General features: G+C 39.5%; 1 protein-coding gene across 7 annotated transcripts; it reads left to right on the top strand.

Moving 5' to 3' along the window:
• The first annotated feature begins 388 nt into the window (after positions 1-388).
• SREK1 (splicing regulatory glutamic acid and lysine rich protein 1) lies at positions 389-26078 on the top strand. 7 transcript variants are annotated; one of them, XM_081929364.1, is made up of 13 exons: positions 389-593; positions 2466-2599; positions 10781-10893; positions 11543-11707; positions 12377-12555; positions 13037-13099; positions 13976-14106; positions 15851-15959; positions 19034-19318; positions 20020-20640; positions 21281-21376; positions 22586-22724; positions 24728-26078. In XM_081929364.1, exons 1-13 carry the CDS (start codon positions 433-435, stop codon positions 24875-24877), a joined length of 2346 nt encoding a protein of 781 aa, XP_081785490.1. In that variant the 5' UTR covers positions 389-432; the 3' UTR covers positions 24878-26078. The 7 variants fall into 7 exon arrangements, with proteins under 7 accessions (XP_081785490.1, XP_081785492.1, XP_081785491.1 ...); XM_081929370.1 differs by lacking the exon at positions 389-593 and adding an exon at positions 10384-10507; XM_081929366.1 differs by lacking the exon at positions 11543-11707.

Below are 26078 nucleotides of genomic sequence, written 5' to 3'. Positions count from 1 at the left end.
TAATACGGTGGGGTGGTATGTGCAAAAATTTCACCCCACCTAATAGGGAAATCTAATCTGCTACCTGAGGTTTCTAAGGCGTCAACTGTGGTGCATGTGGATACTGGAGAGGGAAAGGGCAGGAGGCACTGCGCATAGTGCAATTTAGGGATTGTTTATTCCATATGCTTCGACATTTTTTGTCCGTCCACCCCCGTCTCTCAGGTGCTGCACTGCCTCAACAATAAGAAAAAAGCCCTCCGTTTCTTAGCTAAAAGCCGCATAGAGGAGACGAACAACGGGCCGCCTCAACGCCAGGGCGCAGCCGCGTTCTCTCGGAAGTTGCGCGAGCGCGGACGCTCTGGGAATCTCCGCCGTTTCTTTCTCGGTGGTGACTTCCGTCTCCTCGCTTCTGTGCGTTAGTTCGGCCGAGACAGCAAAGTTGCCGCCATCATGATGAACAGCGGCGGCATCGGGGTGCCTCTCGGCTTCCCTTTGACCCCTACTTCGGTTATCCAAGTCACCAATTTATCATCGGCGGTCACTAGCGAGCAGATGCGAACGCTCTTCGGTTTCTTAGGTGACATCGAGGAGTTGCGTCTCTACCCTCCGGAGTAAGTTGAGGCCCGAGCGGGGCCCTCGGGGCCATAGAGAATGGCGGGAATGACAATCCTTGAGGCAAGGGGAGAGCGAGAAACGGACCGGATGCCGCGCTCGCCATCTTGCTTTCGGGTGCCGAGTGGCTCCCTTCATAGTGGTTGCGTCATTGGGCAGCATCTGTTCTACGAGAAGGAGAGCTGCCCGTAATTAAGATGGCGGCCAGTGACTGTTCCCCCCCCCCGCCCCCCCAAAAACCTGCCAGTTTCTCCTCAGCCGCAGTCCTTCAGCATTTCTCTCCTTTTCTCTGGGTGATGGTGCTGGGAAAGGCCGCGGGCGCGGAGGCGAAATGCGGGATCCCTAGAAGCCTCAGCCGCTTTTCGTGCTTCCTCGAGGCTCTCCTCGGCGTTGCGTTTAGCAAAGACGCCATGTAGGAGAAATCTGGCTCCTCGGGGATCCTGTTTTCCTTTCCCCCGAATCTCGTTCCCTGCACTGCTTTGCATCCAAGGCTAGGCTAGTGACTAGTTACTTGGGAGTAAGCCTCATTCACATCAACAGCGCTTGCTTCCGTGTAAAGCTGCAATCCTTTGCATGCAGCTTGGGAACATATCTCATTGAAATTAATGGTCCTTGCATTAATACGACTTTAAGTTTCCGAATAAGTACGCATAGGAAGGGATTGTAAGGGATGCACAGTAGACCATATTTCTTAACAAGGCATGAGGGAAAGTTTTGTTTATTTTACTTAGTGATTTTATATTCTCTGCCTCCCCCCCCCTTCCCTCAAGCACTTGTAAATGGCACAGAAATTTGGGACTACTCAAATATGTAAAAATGAATGGGATATTAGCAGAATAAACTTTTAATTGGTATTAGTGCTTCCACCTTGTGCTTGCTGGGAATACTAATAAATTTTTATTATTCATACCCCGCCCTCCCTGTCCAGGGCTGGGCTCAGGGCGGCTAACACCAAATATTAATTATAATAAAACATAATAGAAACAACAACAACAAACAGTTAATTAAAATATGGCTTAAAATACACAAACAGCCTAGAAGTAATGGGAAGCCATTGTTTTTGATGTGCAACCAGGGACATGTCTTATTGTGCACCATTTCTCGCTTACTGATATTGAATCGCTTCTGCCATTCTGTTTCATGTTACCTTAAAGGAATTGGCCGTATTTCCAGAAGGATACCAGCTATAAAAGTGTTCTACAATTTCTTAAAAATCTTAACTGAAGATCTTAAAGCACATGCAGAAGTTTGCCTAATGTACAATTTTATTTCATTTAACTGCAGCATTGGTCATTTATAGAACACTCTTAAAATATTTTAATTACTTGAAATTAAACAAGAACCTTACTGCTGGTGACAGAATGTTTCTTTGCTTGTATTTGAATTATGTTTAGGAGAAGGGTTTTATTTATATTCTGTATTAAAAAGTAAAGACCAATGCAGATGCAACATGAGCTTGATTGTTAATTGTGATTAAGAAGCGGGGTATAGTAATTCAGATTCTAAAAGCTGAATTCAGGGGTTTTTTTTACCATGATTAAGGCTGCCCAGTGTTCATTCCTAACCATGGTAAAGGGTTTGTGTGTGCATTTGTGAAACAAGCTCACATGAATTAGAGAACCTGTAGGTATAGAGAACCTGTAGATATAGTGCAGTTTTACATCCTGATCCCTTAACTGTAGTTAAGGGATAAGTTAGTATCAGATTACTTTAGGTTGGTACAAATATAACTCTATGTAGAAAATGTATTTCAGTTTTCATGTTCTGTAGGTCTGTAATTTTTAGAATTACATTTGCATTAATATAGTTGCATAAGACTAGCAAAAATAGATCAAAACTACAGCATCTAATTGGTTTTCTTTTTCTTGCAGCAACGCACCACTTGCTTTTTCCTCCAAAGTATGTTATATTAAGTTTCGGGAATCTTCAAGTGTTGGTGTGGCCCAGCATCTAACAAACACGGTTTTTATTGACAGAGCTCTGATAGTTGTGCCCTGCGCTGAAGGTTGGTATTTCAGATTATACCTTTGTTTTGATAGTCTCTGTTCTGTCAAATTGTTGCTTGTGTTTTTTCAGCAACTGGGAAGGCGTTGAAGCTATTACTTATCTTGCTTTTTTATAATAAAAGTGAATTTGGTAGGAAGGAAGACACTTTTCTTTTTAAAATTTGTATGGAATTAAAAATATGTGTTACATTAGGTTTGAAATGTGTGGGCATTTTCTCTTATGAAATGTGGTCATGTTTCATTTATCTTTTGCAAGGATGAACATTTGCTTCTTTCACTAAAACTGCACACTGACAACTTCATCCTAAAATTGTCCTAGCCATCTGTCTGAAAAGGAATGGGCAACACAGATGGAAGTGAAACTACATCAGAAAATTCCAATCACATATTCACACATCTCTGATACAGTAGGAGCTAGACCCCACTTTCTTATTTTGGTTGTAAGCTAGGATTCTCAGGATTCAAAAACAATTGTAGTGAATTACTTGGGTGGGCTTAATTTGAGTAATGGTATATCCCATCCTAATGACTCATTAGTAATGCATTCCTAGGTTTGAGTTGTTAGTGAATAACTGGGTGGTTCTCTAGCTTTAATGTGATTGTAAGTATGCCTTTATGCTGCTTTCACAATTGTGTAGCAAATCACCTTGTAATGTTAAGGACGGCTTCAGCTGCTCAGATAATAAATGATAGAGCCAGTAATAGCTTTGGGTCTGTTAGTTGCATAGGTATATATCTGAATTCCAGTTCTCTAGTCATAGTTTAGAGAGGACAAAATTCTGTCAGAATACCTTGCACATGTGGGAAGGGACAGAGATAGGGAATTGTTCCAATAGAACTTAGTTGGTAGAAAGGAAGTGTCTCAGAAGCATCAGCCAAGATCCACAGGTGCAATTTGCTCAGGTAGAAGTTCAAAGGTGATCTTGGCCAGTGAACAGAAGGGAAATGAAAGGGAGTAAATAAAACAAAATTCTAAAGGTGGTCTTGTGAGCCAAGGATGGAGGTCATTAACTCAAGATACTTACAGGAATTTAACCTAGTACCAAGAATATTGCTTTGTGAGTACAAGCATTTCTGTGCCCAGTGCACTGTTCTGGGATTCTCCCCAAACCCCCAAGCCAATTTCAGGTGCATACAATATTGTGGCGGGGGAGGGGAAGAGGCCCATTGCACTAGTGGAAATGCTTGTGCTGTTGTCTGCTATCAGGACCGGTTAGTTGAATCCATTCCTATGCGTTCAGAACATGTATCAAACATTTATTGCAGACGTTTTGGTACTAAGCTTTAGGGTTTCAATTCCAAAACAGATAAAAACGGTGCAGATATATAAACGTATCCTTGCAGTAGAACTTTCCTATAACAGAGAAAGGGAATACATTTATTGAAATTTATTGACCCTTATTTCTGCTCTCTATCCTGAACAGTTTTCAAGAATTCTTGGGTATTTTCAGAATTAATAAAACCTGCAGTCTTTTTTCTTACATTTATAACTATGTTACATTATCATTACCCAGTTACATTGCTAATTGAAATGTTTTATTATGATAAATTAATATGACTTTGGTGACATAATCTCAAATGCAGTAGAAAAAGTGCTTCTGTGCCATATCACAGGCTTGAGTGTCAGGTCTTCTAGCAAGATTGTTTGAAGTTGTGGAGCACCATTGACATGGGTTTCTGCAACCTGGAGAGTGTGCCTTTCTGTGGACCTCAGAATTTCCTTTAAACATATTGATATATGGCTCTTCTGATTGTGGAAATGTAATATGCGCTAAAAGCACAAAAAATCAAAGAGTTATCATGGGGGTTTCTGTTTGAGAGTTGGGTTTCTGTGTTCTTTACTTACCATTTCCCTTTCTGCACTTAAACTTAAATGATGTTCCATACATTTTGTTAAAATATAACTAATTTGTTAAATCTTTGCTTTAGGACTGGGTAATGTTCACATGTAGGGCAGTATCTAGCTAAGTTGATCCATCACAGCAAGGTAGATGACTTGTGGAACTGACCTTCTAATCACCTGCCCGCCATGCTCCCTAAATCTATTCCTCCACCCCTCCAGGGCAGATTTGGAGAGGGCACTGGATACATGTGGGGAGGAAGTTACGTTAAGTAAGCAGAAATCCTTGTGCTGGTGAAAAGAGTTAGTTGGATACTGCCCATACCTTCCAGTATGGAGTTTTAGTATAAAGTGTGCATGACACTACAGTTCTATTCTTAGTATATAGGTTCTGAGAAACAAAACCTCTCTTCTTCCCTCTGGCAAAGCAGGAACACATGCATTTCTGGAGTAGGGAGATCTGTGCCTACTCTTACCTATATGTTGCAGATACATAAGAACAAAATTTTCAGCGGTCAATTCGAACGCCTTAAAAGTACCATTAACCAATCAGTTATGCCCTTTGTTTTAGTTTTCAGTAGTTTTCATTTGTGGCTCTGAGTTGGTTCTTAGCATGGTTTATTCAGGGACAGGAATGGCAACACTTGTTGGCATCCGTCTGTCTGGAGAGACAGTGGAGTGCACCTCCAGGGGTGAAGTAAAACCGCTGTATTAGCAGCACCAAAGTGACCTCCCTTGGGTGCAAGCCTGGGCAGTATGTTTGGATGTCCTGGGCTGCCCAGACAGCAAGACCTCTTGGCCTCACTGATATGCTGATAGGAAATACACCAAAGCACTGTTTTATCCCATTTCTGGTATACCCTGACTCTATAGTGATATAGCTAGGATTATTGCGGGGGGCCTCAGACTCAGACAGCATGGCTTTAGTCCAGCAGCATCTGGGGAGCCACAAGTTCTCTACCCTGGTGTTATTGGAATAGTTTCACCAAACTAAAACCAAATTTCTAAAGTCAAGAGAGTATTTGAAGGTTACCTACCTTTATCTGAGATTGTTATTCTTTGTTTTGGGACTGATACTTTGGGCATGGAGAAGAACAGTTTTTATATTTTATACTTGCCTATCTGATAACAACACTATTACTGTACTAAGAACAAGTGAGTGTCCTATGCTACCCCTCTTTCATGGTCTTTCTTCTGCTCTCTTGTAACTCCCATGAGAGAAGAATAGCTAAGCACATGAGATAACTACTTCCAACTAGTAAAGGTAATAAAATCAACCCTCCAGCTGGAAAGTGGCTGGTGAGGAAGGGCTACCCTGGGGACTATAAAAAAGAAGATCCTTCTTCCTTTTGTTTCCTTGTACCCAACTACTCCAGGGGACTTGGTGGTGCTCCTCTACCCTGTTATTTCTGCTGATAAGTTGTTGGAAGACAGGGTTATGTGCAATAAAATAACACACAAACTTGTTTGCATTCTTACACAAAGCTTACACAATGTTTAACGTGTGCAAGTTTACACCCAAAGGTGACTTGCCAGAGAGACACGATGTCATAATGAAATATCTAGAGTCTAGAATAAATAGAATAAATACATATATACATAGTGCTGATCGTTAATGCTGTGTTTGGGTACAGTTTACAATTCTAGAAAGTACACATTACCTATTTAAACCTGTAAATGGAAATAAAGAACATGTTAAGTAACGGACATCTATCCTGACAGTGTAAACTACCTTAAAAATTGCTGCTTGTACAGCTTCTTAAATAGCACTTACAGTGCAATCCTACTTAATTATACTCGAAGAGTTCAAGGTGGCTTACTTTCAGGTAAGCTTGCAGAGGATTTCATCCCTAATTAGGACTGGTAGTCCATGCAGGCAAGGAATTTCAAAGATGTCATTTTCTGAAGAGGAACATCTCAACATAGTTCTCTAATGATGTGGTTTTTAGACTATTAATAAGAATTCCAAATGGTTTTAGTTAGAAAATGCATAGTCTGGGCAATGGTTAAAACTTCATGGACATCTTCCTTGAATTTACCTTCGACCAAATGGGGAAAAGGAGCACATTGTAAGAGCACTGGTATAATGTGCTATGTTTTATCTACACTTGCCTACTAGTGGCTGGTCTCTCTTGGAAAATCCAGATGTTGCATAATAATTTTCTTGCGGGAATGATAATTGTCTAGAAACCTGGCATAGAAGGATGTTGGGGGTGAAAGAGAAGGAATTCAACAGCTTTTTAAAAAATACTTCTATTCTGTCTGTCAGAAATTATTCTCCTCTGAAGGCCCGCACTGGGCATCAAACTGGTGTTCAATGTGTAACACACACTTCACTATTCACATTACTAACCAACATTGTGACTTTGGCAAAAAACAACAACAACAACACATCATTACATTGTCAAGATGTGGCCCCTTTCCATTGTATGTATAACTGAAATCTCTCGAAAAAACTTGTTCTGGTTTGAGAGAGGCCAATATTGAAATGTATCAGAGATGCCACTTTTAACCATCATTCTGAACTTTTTTATGTCCACATTTTCTGGAAGATGGATTTTGACTATTAATTTGGTTTTGTATGTTTTCTCTGTGTGATATTTGTGCATTATTAGATGACTAGACTGGCCAAGGCAGACCTGTTACACTTGCCTGAGTTAGGCATTGTTTGCCATGCCACTAAACCTGCCGCCAAGTGACAACTTCATGGGGGAATGAGAGCGGAGTCTGGCCTGCAGAAGATGGACGCCCTGTCTCTGTTTTTATTATTTTATTTTGCTTTCTTTTCTCTTCTTTTTGTTAATTTTGTCCCTTTTTTGCTTTAATTCTTTCATTTCTACCTGTGAGCTGGTTCTTCAGTTCTGTAAAAATGGTGTTCTGTTATAAGAGTTCATGATTCATTTTAAACTTGACCCTATGAAATTGTTCATAGATCAACCAAAAATTCCAGAGTTTAGACTTTGTAGTTAGATTGTAGATACAATCCTAAACATCCATAGTTAGAAATAAAAGATGAATAAAATTAATAGGAATTACTTCTGAGTAAATCTGGCTAGAATTGGATTATTTGAAAAGTGAAGTGATCCATTTGTTTCCATTGGCTCATATTATTGAAGCTTTTAGATATATGTGGCTTTTCTGGACTACAATCTGAAGACTGTCCTCTGAAAATACTTCCCCCTCCCTTCCCAGAAGCTCTCTTACTAAGCAACCCGAGCAAGTTGGTTTCCCATATCTAAAAAGATAATGGCTCCCTTCACATGTTCACTGAGTTGTTTGGGAGCCACTTTCCCACTGTGTTCTTGGTGGCAGTATGTATATGAATGCTGAAACCATATGAGAGAGCTCTGTGAGGAAAAGGCTTCCACATGGTTGGGTGAGTATGTGAACGGGGGGGACATTGTTTTTTCAATACCTATACCTGGCCTGTTTAATTGGCTGTCGTATTATTTATTTTGAAAAGAAATAAATAATACTAATATTCTTAATTCATTTCTCAAAAAATAGGAGAAAGCCTGGAAAACACTCAATCGTGAATTGAATGTGAAGTACTGACCAGTGTTTGTTTTATATACTGTCTTCTCTTTACTGTAGCATTCTATGGGAAGGCGGCAAGCTGGACTAATTTTTCTCTTGAGTTGGCTCACGCTTATGGCATATTCTTAGATACAGCAGAGGCACATCATAGAAGTGTTTTCATTGTCAAGTTTGAATTTTTTTTGCATCAAACTCTCAAGAAAAATACCAACATTCTTTTGTTACATTTCTTCTCTGAAGTAGAGATGAGCACAAATTCATATTGTCATCTCTTTCATTGTTCTCTTTTTCAACAAAGAATTTTGAAATTTCTGGGAATTTTATGTAAGCAGCCAAGGAATTATATTGTTAAAAATCGATCCTCCTGAAGTTGCTGATTTTGCTAACGAGCCAAAATTTAGAGTTATTCTAAAGCCACTTGAATATTTTTTTTTTAAGCTATAAAGATTACTTCAAGTGAGGGTAAGACACCAGAGGTTTTAAACGGACGCAAGTAAATTGACACAAATAATTATAGCAATCAATCAGTTTAAAATGACATGGTCTAGCTCTGAATGAATGCGAAGTGTGCATGTGTGTGTGTTTGCGTCTGCGCGTGCACACTTCATATCATTGCTTTTAAGAATGTCATTTTAGCCATTGACAATGCTTAGTGTTTTATACATAGAAAGGAGTTTCAACAAATATGGATATCTTTTGTGGAGATTGAAACTACTGAAATATGTTTTTATTTTTTGTGGACTTTAACTCCATTCATCAATAAGCTGAGAAATGTATAGATATATATATAGTTAGGAACAAATAGTTTTGTTGCAGAGAAGTTGTAGTTGTGTGTGAAACTAGTTTTCTGGATTCTAGTTTACGTTTAGTAGTTTTGTTCTGATCAGAAATAGAATTTTTGATGTTTCAGTTTTGATGATGAGTTTTGTTTTCTAGTAAAGTCTGAAAAAGGCTTTACTTGTAGTACTTAAGCTTGGAAGTGGTCTTATTTATTCCCATTGATTTTTATCCATGTATTATCTTGATCTTGAAGCAACCTATCAGAACACTGATGTACTTGAATTTTATTGTAGCCAAGAGACACTGGCTAATTCATGTGTACATCTTAGACTATAATTTGGTTCTTACACATGGGCCTTGTATTTTGCCCAAGAAAAATCAGGAATAATTGATCTCTATCTGGATAAGAAGCTATTAATATTTTAATTGTAATGCTTTATTGCTGCCTTAGTATTGGCTTTGGTTTATTTTGTAATTATATGCTTCACAAACTCAGATTGCCTAAGGAACTTGAAAATCACAGTTTAGGGCTTCAGGCAGCTTCTAACACCAGAAACTTTCTGAAGTATAGCAACCTTCCAGAAGTTAATGCAGTAGTTTGAAAGTTTGCCCCATATGTCTTTGATTGTCTATGGAAATGAGGACTGTAGCAGTAGGAGGGGGCAGATAGGATGCTAGTGGGCAGGGATTTAAAAAACTACCAAAAGGGTCTATCTCTCTTTGAAAATGTCATTAAAACACCAGGTGATTTGAGGGCTCAGTGGCTTAGGTTGGTTGTTGTTACTTTGACGAGTAACACTTAGTGTTACTTCAGACAAAGGTGACTTCTAGGCAGAGTGCTTTGCCATGTGCAGGTAATAATTTCTGGTCAGTTTTTCAAATAATTCTGGTTTGTGTGTGTTAGAATTTTGTATGGCTTTTTAAACTCAAGTTGCCATGAAGCTTAAATGGAAATCACAATATTTAGGAGCTCTTAGGATATCTTAAGGAAAGACTAAGTGGGTTAGACTTAAAGCACGCTTTAGTCAAGTTCATTTTAGGTAATAATCCAGGGCAGGCAATGGTTGATTACAATTAGTACTAAATGTTGGGTTAAGATCCCAAACATATAGTGACATTATTGTTTATTTTACTGAGGGTCAGCCATGCTTCCAGAGACAATATATAGGGATATCAGCAGAGCTTATTGTCACCTGACAAAGATGCTGAACAGGTAGTCAAACTACCTTAGTTATGTTTACGTGTAGTGCTTAATAATGGTTTAGGCACTCAGACATAAATGCTTATGTCTGCATTGGACCAATGAGATTGAACAAATATTTTGGTAAATGCCCCCTACCTCCGGATATTAAGGAAACTGGGTAGTTGAAGTACCTAAGCTAAAAATCAGTGCGGTTCTAGGTTTCTTGCCTTGCTTGAGTTGTTGTACTGGACTGACGAAAGGCAGTCATCTGGTAACATTTTTCACTCAGCTATTTTAGCAGACAAAAAGGGCTGATTTTGGTTAGCACACTCCTGTTTCCTCTTTTTTTTTCCTTTTGACTGATTTGGTTATTTGCCATTTCTGGGGATTAAACTTTAAAAAATGTTCTTCTTTTCTGTATCTGATGTTCTGTGTGCTATTAGTGATGCAGCCAACACGAACGGTTGTCATGTGTAACACAACTTTCGATCACCGTGAAAACAACGTCCTGCGAAAGCGTCCATGCTTGATATCGTTTGGTTCATGAACATTAAGTTTCCAGTACAGGTGACCCATAGCTCAAAGTGTTAAATAATTGTCTACATTGTTCAGTTTTTAAAGTAATAATCCGGTAATGCTAGTTTTGCTCACTTGTTGTTCCTAGTGGAGCAGGGGCAAAGGAAAAACTTGGAATTATTTTCTTTTTTGTAAGGCTCTCATAGATTGATTTTTTTTCTTTGCTATTTTTAAGTTGAAGGGTGTTGGTAAAAAAAATAAAATAGAAAAATAACACTTGGGAGGTGGCGTTACTTTTAGTAACAAAAATATTTGCTTCTTCAGGTAAAATTCCAGATGAAGCCAAAGCCCTCTCCCTCTTGGCTCCTGCTCCTACAATGACAAGCCTGATTCCTGGTGGAGGGTTGCTTCCTATACCAACACCACCCGTGAGTTCAGTAAGTAGATATCCATGTAATAATTCTACTTAAAGGGGATGCAGTCTATTCAGTTCTGTTTTGGGTGCATGTTCCATTACATTGTAATGATTGCAGTAATTGTCTTGATACTGAAATTATTCAATTATTTGAAATTATTAGGACCAGTCTGAATGTCGCAACACAATGAGCAATATCTAGAGTTCTCCAGAACTCTTTGTCAGGCTGAATGTTAAGCAAAAAAGAAAAAAAAAGTTGGGGGGGGGAGAAAAAGCTGGCATAACGTTAAAGCTACAGCATCTGTAGATTGAAATAATTTTAAAATGGACTCCAGGTGTTGTTGTGCACTCTTAGATTTACTATCTTCTGGTTGCTCAACTTTCTAGAATTGAAATAGGACTGAAGTAGCTATGCAATAATGCTTTCGGTAAACATAGAAGAGGACTCCTCTTCTTAAGACATATTAGTGACAGTGTATATAGCTTTTTACAGTTGCTTTCCTTTTACCTGGTCTGGTCAGCCAAGATGGTTTGTGGTCACATATCAAACAGCAGGTTTTAGGACTGGTGCTAACAGTCCTAAATTTTGAGGTGAATTTAATTCGAATCAGTCCACAGTGGGAGGAAAACTTTTCATACTTATTTCTGTAAAAACTATCCTCTGTTTTCAGATTGGTATTTCTCTTGGTCCACTGGGTGCGATACCAGCAGCAGCGTTGGATCATAATATTACAGCCATTGGAGACATACCGCAGCCGCCCATTATGGGCAATGTGGATCCTTCCAAGATTGATGAAATTAGGAGGACTGTATATGTTGGAAACTTGAATTCCCAGGTAAATGTCTTCGCTACAGTAGATGCATTAATGCAGGTCTGAGGAACCAAGCATGGCTAATGGCCGGGGATGATGGGAACTGTAGTTCAATACCAGAAGGGCCAAAGGTTCCCCACACCTGCATTAATGGAAAGTGTAGCTTTATATTCCATGGCTTGATAGCTCTGATTTTGAGCAAACTAAAAGAGCATCTGCTGCATCAGCCTTTCCCTGATGCTGTGCACAGAGGTTAGTTACAGACTCTATACAGCCTGCAAGAGCTTGAAAATGATTACTTTTCCTCCCAACTTGTATAGTATGGTGCTGTGCACAACACACAGGTCACAAGGCCCCACTCAGATGATCTATACCAGAAGTTGCCAGTATGATCCCCTCCTGATGTAGTTGGACTATAACTCCCATCATACCTGACCATTGGCTATGCTGTCTGAGACTGATGGGAGTTGTAGTTCAATAAATATTTCAAGGGCACCATGTTGGCTCTTCCTGGTTTATAGTCTGCATTAGATGGACAGACCATGCAGTACGGGGAGTGGTCATTCAGGAGTTTACAGTTACTGTAGTTGGGACTTGGGTATCTATTTTGGCTGGGTCAAAGGATATGGGGCAGGCTTATAAGTGAATGCACATGATGTTACTTGACTGAGCCCTCTTTCTTTCTCTTTAAAGACTACTACAGCAGATCAGCTTCTTGAGTTTTTTAAGCAAGTTGGAGAAGTCAAGTTTGTGCGGATGGCAGGCGATGAGACTCAACCAACACGTTTTGCTTTTGTCGAGTTTGCTGACCAAAATTCTGTTCCTAGAGCCCTTGCCTTTAATGGAGTTGTGTTTGGAGATAGGCCGCTGAAGTAAGAAACTGTACAAATATTATCAAAATAAATTGGGAGGTATATTGTGTGTAATTGCAACCCCGTCCTATAGAACTCTGCCACAGTTTTAGGAAACTACTGAATAATATATATCTATAAATTATTTTTTTTAGCACAGAATAGCATTTCCATGGCAATATTTGCATGCATTTTTTATTTAACTCTGTGCAAGGGCCCTCTGTCTTTACTTGAAACCTAAATCGTGTTCATGTTGGCAAACAGATCTGCTGAACCTGTGTGAAAGGTTTGCCATGCAGAAGTTGCCGTTTCAATGGTACTTTAATCCCTTTACCAAGTACCTGATAAAGCCTGTTAATCTGTTTGCCGTTAGTACTTTGGTAGAAAAAGTGCAATCTTATTCTTTTTAGCTGTTGCTTGTGTGCAAGCAGAGGCATGTGCCACAACAGTTCAAGTGGTATCCTCTGTGAGCTCTACCCTGTTTGCAATTTAATACCCCCAGGCTCCATACTGGTTCCTGTCCTGAAATAAAGACCACGGGCAACTCCAGCTCTAGAGATCAGAGGCAAGTTTTGCAAAATCAAGTAAAAATTGAGCCAACAAGCCAATGCTTTTATTTATAAAATTTATACAACGCTTGATTGTAAAAAAACAAAAACAAACCTCAAAGCAGTTTACAAAAGAGAAAATAGCAAAATCAAGAAAAATTTACAACCCAACTTTAAAACATACAAAAGCTAAAATACTAAAACAGATTGAAATTATTTACTTATTTAGTAATGGTGAAACAACTATGCAGGATAAAAGTGGTCTGGCACTCAGCATTTCAAACAGATATCTTAAGTTTAAGTTGAAGCATTTGGAAGAAAACTGCCAAAATTAAAGCAAAACATGTGCAAAAATGTAGTTGGGAATCCCTGTTGTAATCCCCTTTTAGCTCTTTTCCGTGTTTTGAAATGGGTGCACTTTGCAAAATCAAATACATATATCCTTTGCATGGAGCCAGCGAAACACTTATTTCTTTTGCCTAATACTGTATTTAATAACATTTGTTATTTCTAAAGTGACTTGACTATAATACAGCACCTGGAGTTTAAACTAAAAAGAACAAAGCTTGCACATAGACTTCAAAAAGCAACGAGCCTTAATGAGAAAAGGAGTTGACAGGAAAAAGGAAAGAGAAAGTCTCTTTTCCCAGGTGTTTAACAGAGAACATAAATAAAGGTAGATTTTCCGCCATCCCTTACCTGCAGGGACGAGGTATAATCCAAAGTAGTTGTGGACTTAAGAATATGAGGCTTGTGCTGGTCCCCAGTTCTGTGGCTGACTGCACTATAAAATTGGGTGTGAAGTGCATATTTTTTTCTGTGTGTCTAGTTCAACTACTTGTGCATATGTGCAATGACGTATAAACTGAATTGAGTTTGCTTGTTTAATTTAGAATAAATCACTCCAATAATGCAATAGTGAAGCCTCCTGAAATGACACCACAAGCTGCTGCTAAGGAGTTGGAAGAAGTGATGAAGAGAGTACGGGAAGCCCAGTCTTTTATATCTGCTGCTATTGAGCCAGGTAGGATATTATTACTTCCTTGCAATACGACTATCTCCACTGCTAGGATGAAAGTATCTCTGCTGCAATGAATCCTGGTGTATACTTAGAATAGCTTTTTATTATTTATTTTTAGACATAGGGGAAAGGCCAGCTTGAGCAACAACCAGTGGACAACATTGTTTTGTGACCCATCTGTTTTTGATGGCATCTGAGTGGTTTTACACTTTACTCTGTGAAGACAGAACTGTTCATGCACTGGGTAGCACTGCTTTCTATTGTCAAAGTGCTGAATGGAGTCCTTTTTATTAACCGTAACATAAATGTATGGGATTTCCCCCCCTTGTTGGCCCCTCCTTTCATTAACTCCCTGTCTCCTCCACCTTCTCCCCTGCCAGGTGTCTTGCTGCTTCTTCAGTCTTTTCCTTTCATCTTGCTACCTACTGCGCTCACATTCCTCCTTACCTTTTTTCTGTGACCTAATCCCATCCAGTCTCCCTTCTCTATATATCACAAATAACATTCCTGGTTCAGCAGATCATGGTTTGGTGAAGTGGGAATGAAGCAACAAGCTGAAGTTGTTCTCTCTTCCCCACTTCCTTGCACTCACAGCTTCAGAGAAAACTTCCCAGTTTCTTAAACCGGTTTCCTGTGCTATCTGAACTCATTAGGAAACTTCATTTCAGCCACTTCTTTCTTTGTTAGCTCTCTTCTGAAACTGGGTAAGTGAATGAGAAGATTCTAGCAGTTTTGGCGAAGGGGAGCGTTGGAGACAGAGATCTGGTTCATCTCTAATCTTCCTAGTTCAGCAAACTCATTTGCAATCCTAGCTTATAGAGAGCAGTCCTCCCAACGTTCTATGATAGCAGTTTCAGAAGAGGTCTCACTGGCAAGAGCTGACTGTTACATGATTTTCTAATGAACGTTGAAATATTTAGCTTGCCAATTATTATTATTAATTGTAACATTTTAACCAATTAAAAAAGAACCAATAGCGCTAACTGACATGCAGTTCCATTACTTACCTTACAAGTATCTGGCACTTGCATATCAGATGCGTTGGGTTCTTTGTTTTTAAAAAGGCGTATGCTATTATTTTTTAAAAATTGCAACTTCCAAATCCAGAAATATCTATTACTGCTTAAGAGGAAGATTCAGTTAATATTGTTTCCTGACCTGGCTGGCCAGAGTTCATTTGATTGAGCTGATCTGAAAATCGCTGGGATTAAATACATCTATCAGTGGAATAACTTTGACTAATGTTTGGCATCCGTATTCCCAATCTATTGCTTCATTTAGTGATTGGTTATAAAACATATATTATTGAAACCGTTCTGTAGGGGGACTAGGTTTTCAAGCATCAACTCCTTAATTGTAATAGTGCTTTGGCAATAAAATACAGTGCTATTATGTGTGTTTCTGCATAGTTTTTCAAACTGCTTTATTGGAATTTGTGTTTCTCTCTGAAGTGAGTTTTGCCAAACATGTTTTAAACTTGTGCATTGTGGCGGCAACATAAATCCCATTCCTTATTTAGCTAGCTGTTTATAATTATCTGGTTTATGTGTACTGCTGCAGGATGGCTGCACTCAACGAATATATGCAATGACTTTCTTGGATGTTTCTGAAGGATTTTTGCAAAGAAGGAAGATGTGCAGAGAGTAGGCCCCTTGCAATATATGTGGTACATTCCACTTGTGCCAGATTGTTAGCTGGGATCTGTAAATATTCTGAGCTTACACTGCAAAGTCGTTTTTTCTCTCAGAGTCTGGAAAGAGCAGTGAAAGGAAAGGTGGTCGGTCGCGCTCCCATTCACGTTCAGTATCCAGATCTAGTTCAAAATCTCGAAGGAAAAGATCACACTCAAAACGCAGGTAAAATTCTCACGTATGTATCCTCTGAAAGCAACAGTTGACCTGTCCCTTCTCTGTTTCTTAGGAAATTCAATTTAAGCCGTTAATACAATTTGTGGATGGTTGAAATGATGAACTGTTTTGAATTTGAATTCCTTATTTTTCATGGCAAGATGGAAGCTGTAGTGAAACAGTTTCGGAAATGGTTACAAAGTAAATCCTGCTGAATCCAGAGGACAAAATCTATCCGTTCTTCCAAGAACCCCTGTGCTTCCACCAATAACTGCTTTTGGGTTTCCTTTTCTCCTTCTCTGGGGAGGAGAATGAAGGCGTTCTCTCTTAGAAGTTGGCCTCTTGAAAAGATGCCTCACTGCTGCTTCCTCCGAAAACCCAGTTGGGAAGAGGGAGAATCCACACGCACTTCCACTGCCTGTTCAGTTTGTGGAGGTGATAGCTTTCTGCAAAACCCCAACTTACAGAATTAAAAGCATCTTTCCTTTATTGAGAATGGGGCAGAAAAAAGATAAGTGGTTTTGCTTCTGCATATTGGGCTTTTGCAGAAAGTGGCAGCTATGCGCTTTACAAAAATTAATGGGAAGCTAAGAGAACACCTTTTCCCCATCCTTAACATGTCACATCACTCAAAATATGACGCTGCTGTCTGTGCTTCTCACGTTTGAGGTAGAAAATCTCAGTGTCTTGAGTTTATTAGGTAACTGAGCTGTTTCCCCTTAATTTTAGCCTCACAGTATAGCACAATTTTTTCTAGTTGTTAGGGTTTTGAAGAGAAGGCGCAAGCAAAATAATGTGAGTTCAGCACAATGGAGATTTTGATAATAAAGTCAAAATAAAATAAAAAAATCAGAAGTGACTGAAATGGATACAATTATAAAAACACATCTTACATTATACAAGGAAGGAAATAGGAAAAAAAATGCCACCCAATAAAACTATATTTTGGAGGGATTTGCCACTATATATTTAATATATAATCCCACAGTAGGGGTGAAATCAGAAGGATCAGTGCCACCCTTACCTGCTTAGATATCTCGGTTTCTCTGAGATAGCAATGAACATAACTTTCTTGAATTAATGAGTATAGCGTGAAGCTTGTTTCCATTACTAATCAAGCAGCTACCAGTAACTATACATTTAACTGCTTACATATAAGATCTGTGTTACCTTTATAAAACTTATACAAAATACATAATTCAGGTCTAGGATAACATTTTTATCTATTAAGTGTCCTGATTTTTATAATCACTTATTTCAAAAATTCATGGACTTTGGCACAACTCTGTCACATGTGCCAATCAACTCCCAGTGGTCCACAGCCCTGATCTTGTAATGTCAGCCAAACATGCATGAAGTTGTCCCTTAACATACTGTGTCAATGCTTCTGAAGTTCAAGGATGGAAATCATGGCAACATGAGTTTTTAGGTAACTGAGGCAGCCCCCAAATCAAATGGTCTGTTTCCTCTTAATTTTTGCCCCGGAGTATACAGCAATTAAGTATCTCAGATTCAGATGGTGTTTAGTAAGGATTATGTCATACTGAATTATTTTTACATTTTGTTACATCAGTCTTTGTTTATCTAAATATCCGACATTGTTTTGTTCTTGTTGCCTCTTCGGTTTACAGGTCCTTTCTTTTAAGCAAAAACACCCACTACCACCTCAATTCTAAATCTGTTGTGATGGCAGTCATACTATTCAGTGGAAGTTTAATACACTTAAGTACAGAGGAGTGCCATGATGCTAATAAGCAATGGAAGTACTCGATTTAAAATGGGCCTTCTGTGTAGAGTCCCATTCACTAGTTTCCCAGTTGCAGTACTGGATCTGAGAACATGGTTTTTTTTCATGTGTTTTATCTCTCTGTTCTTCTGGTCAATACAATAACAAATATTAAAATCACACAATGCAAGAAAACCAGAATAAGTATTTGATCAGCATGCTGAGCAGTATATTGGATGAGGTAGGTAACAGTTTGAAATATCTCAGTGGAACAGCTTTGTTACTTCTGTTGGGTAGCCTTTACAGTCTAGCCAGCAACCAGGGTGGTTTGAAGCCAAACAGGTCTGGGTAGTGCCTGAATAGCTGACCACCTGGAAACAACATCTATGCTGCTTCCATGATAGAAGAAAGGCAGGATATAAATGTAAGCAAATAAATGAAATACAAATTTTGTTTGTGGAAACATACAACAGAACGTTAGCTCCACTTCAAATCTCTAGCATGCACACACATTCCTGTTGCGTCAGATGAGTATTGCAATAAATAATGGCACTGAATAGGAACCCGAGCAAGTTCAGTGAAATTGTTTTGCAGATACATTCATAAATGTTTTCCTGTACAAAATCATTTTGGGTGAGCCACAAATGTAATTTTATACCCATTTAGTTCTTAGCTTGCTGGACCTCACTTGGATCACAAACAACAGCTTCGCTTAATCCTTTGCAGTGCATTGTATAGCTTGGTGATGATGACACACATTAAAATATTCAGGGAGATTTCCAAAAATAAATACTACTGATGAAGGAGATGTATCTCTTGGGGGTATTCCTTTGGTATATGGACCATTTGAATGAGCCTTAATACTGAAATGCTGTGTTTCTGTCTCCCATATCCCACCCTGCCCACCACCCCAAATCATGGGCATGTTATAATAAATGTCTGCACACAATCCGAAGAAGGGGTTGTCATTTAATACAAACTGCAACCTTTGTATGCATGGAAGCAAATTTCACGAGATTCTTCTCCCTCTGAAAAAAGTGGGGGAAGGAGGCCTCATTATGGAATACTTACAGCACATCTTAGTTCTGTAAGTAATGCTAATTTGAGGTGGCACTTCGCTGTGCATTATTTTATCAGTTTGATTGCCTTTCTCAGACAATTTTGTTTTAGTTACCTTTTGCTAGGAAGCTAATTTGGATTTACATTCTCTATTTTATGCCCGTTTTAAATACTATGTTTGGAAAATTGTATATTATTTTGTACAGTGGAGTGCAAATTACAATTTGTATGATTTATAATAGGGATTGGTGAAACAACATAGTCCATAGCATTTATCATTTGCTGTTGCATGCTATAGGAGTAGATCTCGCGACAGATCCCGCTCCAGCCAAAAGGACAGATGTGATAGATCCCGCTCCAGCCAGAAGGACAGACGGGACAGATCCCGCTCCAGCCAGAAGGACAGGCGGGACAGATCCCGCTCCAGCCAGAAGGACAGACGAGAGAGATCCGTCTCCAGCCAGATGGACAGACGGGACAGATCCCGCTCCAGCCAGAAGGACAGGCGCAGATCCAAAACTCCACCCAAAAAACGCTCAAAATCTAAAGAAAGGCTGAGATCAAGAAGCCGGTCGCCTTCTCGGTAAGATTCCTATGATTAATTTATTTCTTTTATGTTCCTTATGAGGTATTGAGCGACTTCCTGAACATTAGATTTAGGGTTACAATCTCGCCATAAAATAGTGGTTTTGTAGCATCCCAACATTTTCACTCCTTCAGTACAACAAATAGCTCTAATTTTATCTCCTTTTAATTATTTACTTATTACTTGCTTAAAAGCATTTCTAAACTACTTAATGTGTAAAATATAAAAACAATATCCATGAAAACAAAAATTCAGCCCCCAAATCAATAAAATGGTATCAAAATCTGAAAGCAAAAAAAAAACAGATTCAGGAGGTGTTACCCTTCCTTTACTAGATTTACTACTGCTCTACTAGATGCTCTTTTGCAACCCTGAAGGTATGCTTGAGGGTGGCAAGAAGCTCTTTAGTTGACTTTAGTTCTTTGTTTTTTATTAAGGTTTTTTTTTGGAGGGATTACAAGGTACATGCATCATCTCTATTATCAGATCATGAAGTCCTTTCTACGGATCAGTCATTTAATATGAGACTTTGATGTTGGTTGGTGGGGAGAAAAGATGTAGGGGTAGGAGGGAAGGCGGGGTAGTAAACATGAATTCTTTTACATAGTATAGGTGTGAGGTTTTTGTGTCAGCAGTTGACTTTAGTCCCTTGTTGTAATGAATGCTGCACAGTTTAAATTAATGTTTTCATTTTACAGGGAGAAGAGGAAGGAAAGCAAAGAGAGGATCAGAGAGAAGGAAAAGCTTAGTAGAGAAAGAGACGGAGAGAAGGAAAAAGGGAAGGATCGAGACAAGGATAAAGACAGGGGCAGGGAGAAGGAAAGGGGCAGGGAGAGGGAGAGGGACAAAGAGAAGACCAAGGATAGAACCAAAGATCGTGCAAAAGATAAGGACAAGGATCGGGAGAAGGACAAAGACCAAGAGAAGGAAAAAGAAAGAGAGAAGGAGAAAGTGTCAGACACAGAAAAAGACAAGGCAGAGGATCTGGACAAAGTCAGAGGGAGGGAAAAAGAGACAGAGACTGAGAAGGAGGAAGACAAGGAGAAGGATAGCAAAGAACAGCTAAAAGGAAAAGAGGAGGACAAGGAGAAAGACCAAGAGAAAGAAAAAGCAGAGGAGAAAAGCAGTGAAAAAGAAAAAGAGAAGGAAGCAGAGAAGCCACAAGATAAGGACAAGGAAGGAGAGAAGGCAAAAGACCGAGATAAGGAGCGGGAACGAGAAAAAGAAAAAGAGAGAGATGAAAAAAGGAAGAAAGAAAAGAGATCCAGGACACCCCCCAGAAGCTACAGCTCCTCAAGAAGATCACGAAGTTCCAGCAGGTCCAGTTTTTTTCTTATAATTTTGTCGTGCTTTGTAGATTTATTGCTTCTGTTTATGACAAACTTTTTTTTTGGAAAACGTATTCAAATCAGTGTAGAATAAATCATGTCTTTAGTATTGCAAAGAAGAAGAAGGGATAAATACAGTAAGCTCATGTTCTAGGAGGCGGTGTGTGGGGTTTGCACATAAAGCCAAAATCGTATACAGGGAGAACAACCTCTGCACTGCTCCCATACGACCCATTTCTACCTTTCCGAAGCCAGTAAGCTAAGTGGCCCTTGCCCTCTTGGGAGGCTCTTGTGCGGGGTCTAGAGACTCACGAGACCTCTGCCTTGCATGCATTTAATTTTTGTGATTGCGCACTGAGCATGTAAGGCTGCTTAGGGGGAATCCTGAGGTTTCCAGAAGCGGAAAAAATCTTTATGGAAAATCCCCCTAAGGTGGGGTGAACTGAGTGTGCCCAGTGGCCAGTCAATGCTGACAATTGGGTGGTGGGGAAAAGCAGAAAGGTAGAAGGGGAAGGCATGGCTGGTTGACAAAAAACAGTGAACAGGAGCTCTCCACACTGCAACATTTTGTTACAGTTCCCACTTGTGAATTGTAATTTCCAACATTTATCTTTAATTACGAATCCTACAGAGATAGACGGAAGAGGAAGAGCCGAAGTCCCTCCAAGTCTCCAAGATCATCTAAAATTACAAAAAGGAAATCCTCTCGATCTCCATCTCCAAGGAAGTAAGTGTATAGCTCTATCACACAAGGTCCTACAGTATACACTGCAGGCTCCCCCCAGTGCACACCTCACTCTATTAGTGGTCATTTTACTAGAATGACTAGAAATTGGGGCTGGCACACACACACATGCATCCTGGAAATACTTATATTGAAGTGTGCTGCATAATATTTTAAACTCAAATTATAAGTAAAAGAGGGGATGTGAATTTTAAGACTGGCATTTGTATGAGCTGGGATATGGATGCACTTTTGATTTCTTTGTCAGTGGAAAATTACTTTCAGTAGAGCTGAGTATGTGGAAAAACTGCATTATACTTCTGAGAATGCATCAAGCAGTTTACAAAATAGCAGTTCATTCCTGCTAGATAATTATTTTACATTTGCATGTTCAAAATCTTCTTACATATGTTGACCTGGGAAACCCAGCCAGATGGGCAGGGTATAAATAATTTATTATTATCATCATTACTACTACTACTACTACTACTACTGCAATAAGATTATCCCAGTATTGCAGCTGGGGGAATGAGGCTAAGAAAACTAGTCAGTTGCCTGAAGCCACCTGCTGCATCTTTAGGCAGAAGCAGTATTTGAAGTGGGCACTTCGAATTCATGGCTAAGACTGCAGAATTATTGGCCCCATTCAACATAAAGCTGGAGAAAGGAGACAGAAACATCAGAAAAAACTTTCTGACAGTAAGAGCTGTTCAACAGTGGAACGGTCTCCCTCGGGAGGTTGTGGACTCCCCTTCCCTGGAAGTTTTAAATCAGAGGTTGGATGGCCATCTGTCCTGGATGCTTTAGCTGAGATTCCTGCATTGCAGGGGGTTGGACTAGATGACCCTCGGATCCCTTCTAACTCAGCAATTCTACAATTCTAAGCTTGTTTTGACTCTGCTTTAATCAGCAAGTACAAAACAAACAAGTAGGTTGCAATCCACATTTTGCAAGAAAGATGAGCCAGGGACCATCTCTCCCTCTATTCTGCCAGTGTTGGGAGTAAGGTTCTGGCTTGTCTCACTTGGCTAATTTCTTGCCATGGTAGATAGAATGTCAGACCATGTTATTGGCTGCTCCCCTCTGCCCCTTCATGTGGCATGTTCAGCATTTGTGTGAAAGTGTTGCTATGTGCATACAGCAAATGCATGCATGGGAATGTGAACAGAGCGTAAATTAATTGTAACCATTTCATTCTTATTTTCAAAACAGAAACAAGAAGGACAAAAAGACCGATAAGGAGAGAGACCTGAGTAATGACAGAAGAGAGAGGGAGCAGTCTACCTCCAAGAAAAAGAGTAGCAAAGACAAGGATGTTAAAGAGAAATCTGATAGAACCACAACTTTGAAGGTAAGCCACTGTGAATGAGTGAGCAAGCAAGAAATAGGTGTGGAAAAGAATGCTTGTCATTGACTGTTTGGGTACCTCGTGCTGTTTCCTCTAAGGTGGTGTTTGGTGATCATTGGTTGCTTCTAAAGTGCCTAGCACCTCCAAGAACATCTTGATCACTACAGGCTGGGTGGATGTGGGGAATCTGAAGAAAATGTAAATTACACTGCAGTTGATGAATAGGACTAAGTAGACTACTTAGTAGAGCAGTGCACATGCCATTTAGCAGTGTGAAGCTGGAAGGTACAAAGTGGTTGCCTGGAGCAAAATGTCAGGTGCCAACAGCCCACATGCATTATCAGCTCTTGGGAAACAACATGCCAAGGCTGGCTCTTAGCGGAGATCCTTCTTCAAGGTATCTTTAAAATATTACAGATGAGTGCAACAGAACATGACCATCACTCTGACATTATCTGTAGTTCTTTAATGAATTGGGGGAATCCTGCAGAATGATTTTTTTCTTTTCTTTTGATAGAGCACCTTTGTTGTGTAGAATACATGGCTGGGTGGTGGTGGTGGTGGTGGTTATAGCAGTTCATCTTGTTGGACTGCCTTATTTCAAAATCCAAGATGATGAGAACATTCACGGTGTCATTTCATGTTAGAGGCAACAAAATCATTTATATTGGCCCACACTGTTACTTTCCACTCTGAGCTGTTTGCCTCCTGTCCTCTTAGAACTGGAATCAGTTCACAAGATTTGCAAAGTATAGCAGGTGGGGACTACCTCAGCAGGAGAATCCCGTCTGTTTCTGCTTCAGTACAGAAATTAGCTATGTCTACACCACTTCAAAAGTATGAGGAGTGTTCTTAGCAAAGCAATTCCTCACTGTGTTATCCAATGAGCACTTGAATGTGTGAAAGAGCCACTGTGGATCGAAAACCACAAATAAAACTTTGTATTACTTCACATTAGCTTGAACACAAATACTTTTTAATAGTGTCAAGTTACACATTGAACTGCAAGGCCTCAATAATTGCACGTACTAGGCTTGGCGTATTCTCAGTAGTAACCCCCTTCCTCTAGAATCTTGTGGAACAAGATCTCTTAGTGCTGGTGTTTAGGAATATGAGTAGCTGATCTAGTTTGTTTCCATCCTTTCTTTGAACTTGAGGTTCTGGCATGGGATTTCTGACTGAGATACAAAGAACTATTTTGGGACATGCCTAGTGGAATCTGATTTTTGTTTGTTGCCATGGTGTTTATGGTAGGGTAATTCCACATCATAGGGTTTCATGGCAAGTAAAGAAGCAGGTATGAGTATAGCTAGGAAATGCAGAGGCTACTTCACCTAGTTCCTAGTCATGGGTTGGAGAAAAGAAGGCCCCCTGAGAAACTTTATCCTAGTTTTGGTGGATCAGGAAGATACAGCCTCCTGGTCCTTCTGATAGTTCAGGATACTAAAAGGCCCATCATTTCCAGAAACACAGATTTGCAGAGCTGGCCTAGACCTCAACACTCCTGTCTCTTATATTAGACCTTGGTCCTAGGACTCGCCAGTGCTTGTTCTCATCTTCCTCTTTCTGTCAGAAAACCCAAGCTCCATTTCAGTGATTGAGGGCCACATCCTATAGGTCCTCTTGTCCTAATAAGCTGTCCTTTAGTTTCTCCCCCGTTGTATTGTTTATCCTCCAGGGTTTGCTTTGACCATCGCTCTGTCAGCAATGCCTGATGCCGTATCACAGCCTTTAAAAAGTCTTTTGAAACTAGAGGAGCACCATGTCATATGGGGGTGGGGAAGAGGCTTCATTGAGCCTTCAGAAGTAGTTGTGCAATTTTTTATACACAGACAGTAATATTTTAATCGGGAAGACAGATTTGGCTGCTCATATCTATTCTTAACAAGTGGGCATCTTTAAAAATAAAATGCTATAACTAAAGTGATATATACTAATCTGAAATGTATCAGAATATTATTATGGTCTTTTTATTCTACCTTTTTTTGCTTTTTAAAACTGTGCAGGATAAAGATCTGAGTAAAGAGAACCAGAATTCTGAAATTGACAAAGTAGAAAAGGAAGACACACCTCCTGCAGAAGAAGTCAAACTACAACAGAATGGGAACTGCCAACCAAATGAAGAAAACCTCTCAGTTAAAACAGAAGATGTGTAGAGGACTGAATGGACCTCTGACCCAACTGTGGAAAGAGACAAAGCTTTTCCTCCCCTCCCCCACAACCCACCAAAAGAGGATAAAAATTACCAAGCAATCAACCGGACATGTTGTGTTGTGCTAGCAGCACTCCGGGTTCTTTGGGTGGTTTGGTCAACTTGAAGATGAGCAAGAAGCAGCACTGACCAGTGGGATCTGCTGCAACAAGAGCCAACAGCATTGGATCTGATCATCTGTAGGAATCCATGCATTTCAGTGATAAGACTGGTTGACAGCTGTTACAAATAAGTGGAAAGCTGTAATCTGTACTACCCACAAAAGTTGCTGGGTATGCTTTCAAAGTTGTTAAAATATTGGTAGTTTGAATTTTTTTGTTTTGCTTTGTGGGTTTTTAAACTAAACTCAATGTGATATGTTTTGATAATGTGCTTGAAAATGGTGCAGAGATACACATGCTTCCCTTGTTGTTGTACATGACAGTGATGACAAGTTTTATCCTAACACAGTTTTACAGTTATTGTGTTTATGCCCACAAAGGCAAGTGAAGATTCTTTAATTTGTTGCTTGTGACTTTCTTTTTATATTTTTAAGTAATTTCCTTATAAGACTAAAAGCTTTCTCTTACTAGTAGTTGATCAATGCATGCTAATGTTCAGATTCTAGAAAGAACGGCCATGTTTATACTAGATTTCCATTCTTCCAACTATAAGCACATCTCTGTAGTAATCTCCAAACAACTGGCTTCGTTTTGAGCTATATTGTAGTGTGTCCAGTCACCTGCAAATAGGACAGATTCCCATGACAAGATTGTTTTGTTTTTGAGTTGGGATGTGGGAGCACAAGCTAATGCTTTAGTGCCTTTGAAAAACAGAATAGTGATTTCTAGGAATCACATGTTATTTAATTCCCTCTTTGTCTAATCCTTTATCTTCTAGATGGTTCTATCACAATAGTAGGTAAGCATCTGAGAGGTCAGCCTTGTGTGTACTTGGTGGTTATTTGATAACAGATTGAAGATACGTTTAAATGGAAAAAAGGGTCATAGCTGAAATCAAGATTCAAGGATCATCATATAGTGGACGTGACCCTGTCTGCAATCTAGTTATCCTATAAATTAACTATAGTGTATGCCAAACTGATGAATTGAACAGTTCTAAGTAAACGTATATCATAACCGGTTTGTGGACTGGGTATCGAAATC

The sequence above is a fragment of the Podarcis melisellensis genome (assembly GCF_964234715.1).
Source record: "Podarcis melisellensis genome assembly, chromosome: 11".
Classification (NCBI taxonomy): Eukaryota; Metazoa; Chordata; class Lepidosauria; order Squamata; family Lacertidae; genus Podarcis; species Podarcis melisellensis.
This window is presented reverse-complemented; position numbering and strand designations above follow the sequence as displayed.